Source organism: Doryrhamphus excisus, linkage group LG15 (assembly GCF_037039965.1).
Source record: "Doryrhamphus excisus strain RoL-2023G ecotype Guam linkage group LG15, RoL_Dexc_Guam_v1.1, whole genome shotgun sequence".
NCBI lineage: Eukaryota > Metazoa > Chordata > Actinopteri > Syngnathiformes > Syngnathidae > Doryrhamphus > Doryrhamphus excisus.
Window position 1 is genome coordinate 2,633,197 of NC_136371.1, and position 10,756 is coordinate 2,643,952.

The following is a 10,756-nucleotide window of genomic DNA, read 5'->3' on the forward strand; positions in this document are numbered from 1 at the left end:
ATATATTAATATAGCCAATCAAAAGTACGTTCCCTGACCGGGAATCGAACCCGGGCCGCGGCGGTGAGAGCGCCGAATCCTAACCACTAGACCACCAGGGACATGTGTTCCTTAGCTGGTATAACCTTAAATAAACCTAGCACACTATTTACAATTTGCAAACGCTTACAATTGTTACAAAAACATTTAAAACGTTACTTAAATATTATTCTAATGTGATTTCTCTACCATCGAGGAGGCTTCATCCATCGCTTGGTTACAAAATGCCTCTTCTTTCATGCTACATCGTCACCACGTTCCAGGCAATCCTGCACGTTTCGTGTCCCCGAGTGTTCCGCCCCGCCCCGCCCCGCCCCGCCCCGCCCCGCCCTCACCGCATGCCAGCAGCATACGTGCTCAGCAGCTGAGGCTTTAAAAGCGGCCTGCAGGCTTGTCCGACAGCGGCAGTCGTCAAGTGACACGCAACAAATGGGCCATTAGAGCTACCGAAAGTCTTCTACCTTTCCTGCAGCCATCCGAACCTTCCAGCCGCCCTGGAGGCAACTGCTTCCCAATTTTAAACCTAAAAGGTATGTAATCAATTATTTTTGTTAATATAAAAAAGACACAATACGTGACACTGGAGGCAAAAGCTTTTACATGCACAATATTTCAGTACTTTTATTGACACATTTATTCACAAGTTGTTTATACTTGTTCTGGAGTACAAAGTGTACTCAGCTCCTTGAAATCCCCAGAGCCATCTGCGGCTCAGCTGAGGTTAAGCTGTGCTGCCTTCATCTGGTCCTTAAGGCTTGAAAGCTGCTGTGTTCATTTGAATATTACTTTCAGTAATGCTTTCTTGCCAATGTTTTCTTCATAAAACAGTTCCTGTAATTTCACACATGGTGTAAAAACAGTATGAACAATCATGTTAGAACATAAGTGCTCTATTTGTTTTGGCCCCACAGCTTTAGTTTGCCACATGAGTTGGAACGTGAGAAACCAGATTCCTAGAAGCAGCTGTCTCTGCACAAGTCAACTAGCACGACACCGCAGTGTCTGCCATGCTTGTTCTTTGAATAAAAACATGCTTTGGTCACATCTGAACTCCACAAAGTGATAGACTTCCATGACAAAACATATACTAGATCAGGGGTCTCAAACTCAATTTACTTGGGGGCCACTGGAGCTCGGGTCTGGGTGAGACTGGGCCGCATCAGGTTTTCAAAAAAAAAAAATTTTAAAACTTCGCTTTGGTTCAAATTTTCTACAAGAAAAGCTCTGATAAAACATATGAACAAAAAAATGAAAAAATAAATGCATTTATTAAAAACAATTTTTAAAAAAAAACTTTGCTTTGGTTCCAATTTTCTACAAAAAAAGCTCTGATAAAACATTCCACTGTTCTCAAATATCTTACTTTATTTTTCTACACAAAATAAGATGAAAAATAAATAAACAAATCAAGAATAAAGAAAATCAATCAATCAGTAATAAATAAATAAATATAATAATAATAATAATAAAACGGCAAATAAAAACTTGGTGGGTAGACAAATTATTTTTTTCAGATTAAAATGAACAAAGCATTATTAGAGCCCTGTAGACATGACAAAACACGACTATAGTCACATTTATACTCTTTTTATTTACAACATATTGCGCAACTGCAGGGTCTTGAGACACATGCTAACTCGCAAACTAAAGAGCTAGCGACCTAAACGGCAGCCTTCAAGTTATTTCCTTTCAACTTAAATAGCCAAAAAGTTACCACTTCCACACCGATAAGGAGGATAACTATTAACAGTTATTTAACCTTTAACATGAACATTAATCAAACGTAATAAATTTTTCTGGGTACATGATACCATACAGCATCCATATCAAACTTGCGCGGGCCGCACTAACATTAAACTTTCATGCCTCATACTCGTGTCCTGCGGGCCACATTTGGCCGCGTGTTTGAGACCCCTGTACTAGATGATGAGGAAGTATTTCCAGCCAATTGTACCTGAGATCATGTTTTCCTTTCTAGGTCAGCATTTTACATCTGTGAGCGGTTTTCCACCTAAGGTCGGAGAAAATGGCAGCAATTCCATCAAGTGGCTCCCTCATCGCCACCCATGATTACTACAGACGTGAGTCAGAGGCCTTCTAAATAATAACTTCCTTGAGGAACACCAAAATGACACAAGTGGTCTGTATATGCTGTCCAGGTCGCATCGGGTCTACCTCCAGCAACAGCTCGTGTAGCAGTGCTGAATACTCAGGAGAGGTCATCCCACACCCCCCAGGTATGCATGACAAAGGACAAGGTGGCGTTTGTGGTTCTAAGGTCTGGAAATATCACATCTGCTCTTCACAGGACTTCCAAGACAAGACTCTGGTCACTGGTGGACCTCTTTTTTCTTTGCAAAACCCGGAGCTGAAAACCAAAAGTAAGCATGTTTAAAAACAACAACAAAATGAAAGAAAAATTGAAACCACATAAAACTTGTTGCTTGCAGAAATGGAAGCTACACAGTGGCGAGTGGTCAGGTGACCTGCATCGCCAGGGAAATGCTTCTGAAGCCCCAACTCAGTGAAAACGGCGACATTGGAAAGTTTGAGGCCTCTACCCCACCGCCTGCGTCCTCCTAGAGGCACCTCTCCCTCCTCTTCGCCACCAACTTGCCATCGGAGTCCAGATGGAGATGATGGTGGTGATTAAAGATTGCATTTTCACTAAATAGTTAGATTATTTTTTACTGTATAGATTATTTCTACGACGACCAAATACAACTTGAGTGTTTTTCATGTCTTTCATCTTGATTTGTTGAAAATAAAAATAGAAATAAAATGATTGATCTTCAGTATTGCTTTTGTATTTCTTGTGCGGTGCTTTCATGCAACCCTCGGCTGAGCTGCTGTTTCGTAACACAAGCAGCCGACTATTCAAACAGCAGTAAGCCCTTTGACTTTGTGCGACTAGCAATATGCTATTGTTTCGCCGAGATGCTTGCATAACTTAGCCTCTTACCATAAATATAGGTCAGCATGGGTACTCGAACACAAACTGGAAGAATAGAAGTCTTGCAAGCCGACAGAGATGGACAATAACTGCACAGTTTAGATCAGGGGTCTCAAACATGTGGCCCGTGAGCCAAATGTGGCCCGCAGGACACTAGTTTGAGGCCCCCGCCTTGATGAAAGTTTAATGTTAGCGCGGCCCGCGCAAGTTTGATATGGATGCTGTATGGTATCATGTACCCAGAAAAAATTATTACGTTTGATTAATGTTCATGTTAAAGGTTAAATAACTGTTAATAGTTATCCTCCCTATCCGTGTGGAAGTGGTAAGTTTTTGGCTATTTAAGTTTAAAGGAAATAACTTGAAGGCTACCGTTTAGGCCTCTATAAAACATTCCACTGTTCTCAAATATCTTAATTTTTATTTTTCTGCACAAAATAAGAAATAATAAGAACATCTATCAATTAGTAATAAATAAATATAATAATAATAATAATAATAAAACGGCAAATAAAAAACTTAAGAAACCACATATAGTTGGTGGGTAGACAAATGATTTTTTTCAGATTAAAATGAACAAAGCATTATTAGAGCCCTGTAGACATGACAAAACACGACTATAATCACATTTATACTTTTTTTATTTAAAACATATTGCGCAACTGCAGAGTCTTGAGACACATGCTAACTCGCAAACTAGAGAGCTAGCGACCTAAACGGTAGCCTTCAAGTTATTTCCTTTAAACTTAAATAGCCCAAAACTTACCACTTCCACACAGATAGGGAGGATAACTATTAACAGTTATTTAACCTTTAACATGAACATTAATCAAAAGTAATAATTTTTTCTGGGTACATGATACCATACAGCATCCATATCAAACTTGCGCGGGCATTAAACTTTCATATCAAGGCGGGGGCCTCAAACTAGTGTCCTGCGGGCCACATTTGGCCCGCGGGCCATGTGTGTGAGACCCCTGTTGTAATGTGTGTCTGTCCCACTTTGCTCAATGGTCTTTTAACTCAACGTTTACCTTTCCCCCACACTGCACAGATAGACTACAAATTATATGTTTTCCTCTTTTTCTTTACCAAATACAGATGCTATGCAGCTAGCGTGCTGCTAATATTATTTAGACTAATTCTCAACCTCAGTTCATGCTAAGCTGCAGAGCATACACGACAATCGGCCTGTCGGAAGTCCAGGTTCTCTACAATTGGTTATTCAAATATTTATGATCCAGGAGGTTACTTTAATATAATATTATCCAACAGAATATACTGTCCATACTGCATCTACTGTATGTCATTATAGCTTTAAAAACAGCCATTATGATTTGTTGGCGTGCAACTATTTACTGTAAATGAGAGAAGAGTATTTGCTGATCCACAAACATTTCAAAGAAAAGATACGGTGAGAACATCTGACAGCGAGTACACCGGCAGTTAAGTTCACACGGAGCAAAGTCTGCTCTGAGTCAGATGGAAGAGATCGGATTTCAGTCTGGTACATAAAGCACCGTGACTCCGTGTTGTGATGCATGGCATGAAAAAGCTGCACCATCTTTCTCCGGGGACGAATCAGAAGAGACGTCCTGCTCTAAAAATGTCCTGCGACCCTGTCCACGTGGACAGGTGACATATTTGGAGGGGTTTCTATGAGTAAAGTTCATGGGACACAGTGAAGGTCCACATTGTTAACCAAGGGTATCCAAACTGACTCAATTTGTAGAATCCAGCTCGTTTTTTTTTTTTGTTTTTTTTTTTTGTCCTGTGGCACATTCTAGAAGTACCAACAATGGTACAAAGAGCAAAATTGTGTAATTTTATGTGTTTATACAGTAGAAGCTTGGTTAGCATCATTAACTTATTCCAGGTCCAACTCTAACCAAAACAGACGTTAACAGAATCAATTTTTTGTATGAAATAATGTAAATCCAGACCAGGGTTCAATTCCACCCTCGGCCATGTTTTCCCTGTGCATGCATGGATTTTCTACGGGTACTCCGGTTTCCTCCCACATTCCAAAAACATGCTAGGTTAATTAGCGACTCCAAATTGTCCATAGGTATGAATGTGAGTGTGAATGGTTGTTTGTCTATATGTGCCCTGTGATTGGCTGGAGACCAGTCCAGAGTGTACCCCGCGTCTCGCCTGAAGACAGCTGGGATAGGCTCCAGCACATTCATTCATATTATCTACATACTGTATTTGTATATAACTCTGGGAAAAACTGTTGATTTTGTTAATACTTGGGTTGTTTATATTGTTTATTTTTCTATATTGTGTATTTTTGTACTGCTTAACTGATTCTGTACTCTTGCTGCTGTGCGATGCAATTTTCCCCCACTGAGGGACGAATAAAGGCATATCTTAATCTTAATCTTGTCCAAGATGTTTGTGATTGACAGTCAAAGTGCTAACGGCTTTGCCCACCACATCAATCAATCATCGTCAATCATCATCAATCATCTTTGTCTTCTGCGATACACCAGGGAAGCGTCTGATCCAATCAGCAACAGATCTGTTATCATGGATTCAAATAGGTCGATAATGTTGATGTTTGCCAGTCACATGACCCTCCACCACTCACACTCGTCCATCATAAAAGTGGTGAACGTTCCATGAGGGCTGATGGCTTCCAACGAATCCAAGCTTCTCATTGAGAAGATTTTGGCAATTGACCCTCAATCAATTCAATGAGTTCGATTTGGAAAGCAACAAAACAGGATGTGAGAAAGAAAGCTGGGAAAAATAAGGGAGAGAACAGGGAATATGGATGGAATGTCAATGGGATTGAGAAGGACCTCAAAGAATTCCTTCCACTGTCCGACTACATCCTCAGTCGAGTCCTCACTGGACCCCTCCCGCACCCAAAGTTTTTGCCTCGACCACCGCCAAGACCGATGATACCTGAGGAGTTCCACCATGCCATCCATGCTCGATAGGACTTCTTTTTCAGCTCGACGGCAGCCCTGACCTCTGGTCTCCACCATCGGGTTTGGGGTCTACCACAACAACTGGCACTGAGCACTGAGGTACGGAATATGGCCCCATCCTGGGGTTGAAGACTTGACGAACGGGAGTCTTTGCCAGACATTCCCAGCACACCCTCCATACACGTTTGTGTTTCCCAGGTCTGTCCGGCACCCTCAGCAGGTCTGATGATGATAGACCTGCGGACTGGGGTGTCATGGTGCCCATCGCACTCCCAATGTTCCAACATGGTGTTAGTTACGGACAAACCGAAGTTAGCACAGAAGTCCAATAACAACACACCACATGGGTTCACATTGGGGGGGCCATTCCAACCAATCACAGGTTGAGGTCTCCCAGTAGAATGACAGAGTCCGATGGACTCAAAGAAGTCCAGGTACTCTAAACATTTGGTGCTTATGCCCAAATGACAGTCAGGACCCTTTCCCCCAATTGAAGGTGTAGGGAATTGACCCTCTCATTCACCAGGGATGACTCCAACACGGAGGTACCAAGCCAGGGGGCTATTAATAAGCCTCCCCCCCCTGCAGCAAATCCAGAATAGAACACGGTCCAATACCTCTCAAAGAGTTTGGTTCCAGAAAGAACCCAAACTGCGGGTCAAGGTGAGTCTGACTATATCCAGTTGCAATGTGTCAACATGCCGCACAAGTTCTGGCTCCTTGCCCACCAGGGAAGTGACGAACATGTCCCAAGAACCAAACCAGGTCACCCAGCGTCCCGCCCTCAACCGTTGCCCAAAAAGCAATGACCCTTATGTTTGCCCCTGTTGGTGGTGGGTCTACGGATGGGGGGGGGGGCTGACCACCAGGTACTCGCCTGCAAGCAAACCACTCCTCAGGCCTGGGATCTTCAGGTCTTCTGAATCCCTTTTGGTCTGGGGGCCATCACACTCAAGGCATACTGTACTTTAACCAGAAAATGTATGCAAACTGAGGCAAAATTGTGGTGTAAATTTTCAAAAAACCTGGGTTTTCAGCCTTTTTAGAAAAAGACGTATAAAATGGCCTCCTCATTCTTTGACTCTTCTATATGTGGTCCTTAGTGGGTAAAAATTTGGACCCCCCCTGCTGTAACAAACAGATCTGATAGCATTCATTCATTTTCACGGGGGTCGCGGGGAGTGCTGGAGCCTATCCCAGCACACCCTGGACTGGTGGCCAGCCAATCACAGGGCACATATAGACAAACAACCATTCACACTCACATTCATACCTATGGACAATTTGGAGTCGCTAATTAACCTAGCATGTTTTTGGAATGTGGGAGGAAACCGGAGTACCCGGAGAAAACCCACACATGCACGGGGGAGAACATGAAAACTCCACACAGAGATAGCCGAGGGTGGAATTGAACCCTGGTCTCCTAGCCGTGAGGTCTGCGCGCTAACCACTCGACCACTGTGCAGCCCGTGATAACATTCATTCATTTTCTACCGCTTTTCCTCACGAGGGTCGCGGGGGTGCTGGAGCCTATCCCAGCTGTCTTTGGGCGAGAGGCGGGGTACACCCTGGACTGGTGGCCAGCCAATCACAGGGCACATATAGACAAACAACCATTCACACTCACATTCATACCTATGGACAATTTGGAGTCGCTAATTAACCTAGCATGTTTTTGGAATGTGGGAGGAAACCGGAGTACCCGGAGAAAACCCACACATGCACGGGGGAGAACATGAAAACTCCACACAGAGATAGCCGAGGGTGGAATTGAACCCTGGTCTCCTAGCTGTGAGGTCTGCGCGCTAACCACTAGACCACCGTGCCGCCCGATCTGATGGCATTAAAACATAAAAAAATGAAGGATCAGAAAAACCCAACAGTGCTTCTTTAATGCAGATCTTCTGCAAATGTCACACTTAAAAAAGTCCAAAAAAAAAAGTCCTCATGCTAGTGGAACGTGTCCTCGTGTGGCTCAGTGCTGCCAAGGAAAGGTCCGCTCCTGCATTGCATGTGACTGGAAAACACAAAAACAAGACCGGCACGTGGCTCCCTTATCACTAGGGGGTTACTTATTCAATTACATGGTATATATGTTTGCCGTCTCGGGTGAAGGGTTCGCTGCCCGCCCGGATACGGGGGTGCAGTGTTCTGTTTTTAGCGCTTTATTTGATGACTAGCATGAGCTGAGGGCATGCGTGTCTACACACACACACACACACACACACACACAGTGTCAACACAAACAGTTGTGCTGTTTGAAGGCCAACCTGCTTAGACCACCTCCATGACCTGTTAGCTTCCTCCTGACCCACCGCATGCTACACAACATGTAGCAATAAATAATTAACTTCCTGCTTTGACTGGTTGACCTCAATTGAGACCGCGGTGACTAATTAGGATTATCTAATCAACTTGTAATAATTAATGATCTATGAAAGTGTGTTACATAAAACTGTGTTGTCGCTGCAAAGTACTTACAATGATGTTTGATTGACATGATTTGACCTTTGACACAGTTAGTCTGGCTCCGCTGTAAAAAGTGTACGCCGGGCCTGCCCTGGGAGGGGCTGCAGATTGACAAAAAAAAAAAAGTAGTTTTGAAACATGATTGGCTAACTTATTATAGTTAAAGGCAGGGGTCTCAAACTCAATTTACCTGGGGGCCACTGGAGCTAGGGTCTGGGCAAGGCTGGGCCGCATCAGGTTTTCAAAAAAAAAAAAAAAACGCATTTATTAAAAACAGAAAAATATACAAACTTTTTCAGTGCTTTGGTTCCGATTTTCTACAATAAAAGCTCTGATAAAACATTCCACTGTTCTCAAATATCTTCATTTTTATTTTTCTGCACAAAATAAAATGAAAAATAAATAAACAAATCAAGAATAAAGAAAATCAATCAATCAGTAATAAATAAATATAATAATAATAATAATAAAACGGCAAATAATAAAAACTTAAGAAACCACATATAGTTGGTTGGGTTGACAAATTATTTTTTTTTCAGATTAAAATGAACAAAGCATTATTAGAGCCCTGTAGACATGACAAAACACGACTATAGTCACATTTATACTCTTTTTATTTACAACATATTGCGCAACTGCGGGGTCTTGAGACACATGCTAACTCGCAAACTAGAGAGCTAGCGACCTAAACGGTAGCCTTCAAGTTATTTCCTTTAAACTTAAATAGCCAAAAACTTACCACTTCCACACGGATAGGGAGGATAACTATTAACAGTTATTTAACCTTTAACATGAACATTAATCAAACGTAATAATTTTTTCTGGGTACATGATACCATACAGCATCCATATCAAACTTGCGCGGGCTGCACTAACATTAAACTTTCATATCAAGGCGGGGGCCGCTGTATGTTAAACGCCAACCTTACATCGCTGTTTATTATCAACCCCTATATGAAATCCAGAGAAATACAGCTGAATAGGTGCAGATTCTGGAAGAACTGTAAAGCTTTGTGTGCTGTTATTGTGTGTAGCTGCTCTATAGGAGTCCACAAGTCAATACAAAGGGCCAAAAAAATATGCATAACGGGTCCCCTTTAAGTCAACCTACACAACAGATGTATTAAAGTATTTTTACTCCGATCCATTACTTTTTAGTATTTTAGTTATAAATATGATTGTTTTGTTGAATCTGTGTCATGCAGGCTGGCAACTCCTTGAAAATGAAGTCATTTGCTGTTGTGGACAGACAGGTCGGTGTAAGCGAGTGCTGTCCTATTTCTCACAGGACGGCAGCTGTAGATGTTTCCAGATCTAAATTTCACTGTGCCAAAATATTTGACCACGCTTGAAAGTAGGCCAGTCTAGTCACAGACTACCGAGTAGAAAAGACTTCTACAGCCCCTTGACAAAGTTTAAAAGTGCATCTTAAATCATTTTCAAGTTCAACGCAATTTTATATAATTTTCAATTCCTTTGGTTGACCTATGCAATAAACAGTAATAACTCAAAAACAAAAACAGCACTAAAGTTCATTTTAACTAGGGACTCACTGACCAGAGTTTTGAGTGAGGTGGGGGGGGGGCAACCTCACTCCAACATGAGTGACAGTCAGAGTCAAAAAGCCAATGGATCCTAACCTATAATGTTTATAATTTCTAATAAATTCCTAGTAAATGAATGAAAGCTTGCAAAAAAAGACCAAGCAAAACAATAAATTATTGTGTCATATGCATAAAATGATAAAGAGCGTCTGACAAATTACAAATCACATCATTTATATAAATAAAAAACAAGATGGGGCTTGACAGCGACTCTTGTGGAACCCCCTTCAAGACCCTGTCATCTGGATACACTGTGATTTACCCACTTTGTGCATGGATGTTATGATCGATGGTGTCAAATGTCTTTGATATGTCAATAAATAATGCTTCATTGATGTTATTCAAAACCTTGAAATTAATTATTAATGGTGTCTGTGTCTGTATCTTCAAACATGCCATATGTGTTAAAAACTCTTGGCCATTTTTTTTTTAGCATGCAACATTAGTTTCTTTGACAAGTGGCCTGCAAGTTTAGTTATGAGGACATCACCTTGAGGTACACCACAGATGATATTTTGGATTTATGTATCATGGGACATAATAACATAATCAGGATTCTTCATAAACACATTCATTTGGAGGAACTAACCACTATTTTAGTCATTAAGTCTTAAAACTATGAGTCACTTGCATTTCTCTGTGTTTATGTAATTCTGCTGCCTCCATGTGGACAAAAATATTACTCATGCAGAATTCTAAAGCAAGATGTGTCACATGATGTACAGTACAGTGAAATTTGTCTTTTGCATATG

At 41.6% G+C, this 10,756-nt stretch overlaps 1 protein-coding gene and 1 non-coding gene across 2 annotated transcripts; one reads left to right on the forward strand and one right to left on the reverse strand.

The window, feature by feature from the left end:
* Positions 1–29: 29 nt before the first annotated feature.
* Positions 30–101, reverse strand: trnae-cuc (transfer RNA glutamic acid (anticodon CUC)). Its single transcript has one exon. It is a non-coding gene; the product is annotated as a tRNA-Glu (tRNA).
* Positions 102–413: 312 nt separating this feature from the next.
* On the forward strand, positions 414–2,834 carry ppdpfa (pancreatic progenitor cell differentiation and proliferation factor a). Its single transcript, XM_058052385.2, has 5 exons — positions 414–569; positions 2,018–2,120; positions 2,199–2,276; positions 2,348–2,420; positions 2,490–2,834. Exons 2-5 carry the CDS (start codon positions 2,066–2,068, stop codon positions 2,620–2,622), a joined length of 339 nt encoding a protein of 112 aa, XP_057908368.2. The 5' UTR covers positions 414–569; positions 2,018–2,065; the 3' UTR covers positions 2,623–2,834.
* Positions 2,835–10,756: the final 7,922 nt, after the last annotated feature.

Excerpts from the sequence above, each read along its gene's own strand:
- ppdpfa (XM_058052385.2), top strand. The coding sequence starts at position 2,066 with ATGGCAGCAATTCCATCAAGTGGCTCCCTCATCGCCACCCATGATTAC. Across the intron at positions 2,277-2,347 it reads GGTCATCCCACACCCCCCAG|GACTTCCAAGACAAGACTCT; the intron begins GTATGCATGACA and ends TGCTCTTCACAG. Across the intron at positions 2,421-2,489 it reads CCCGGAGCTGAAAACCAAAA|AAATGGAAGCTACACAGTGG; the intron begins GTAAGCATGTTT and ends TGTTGCTTGCAG.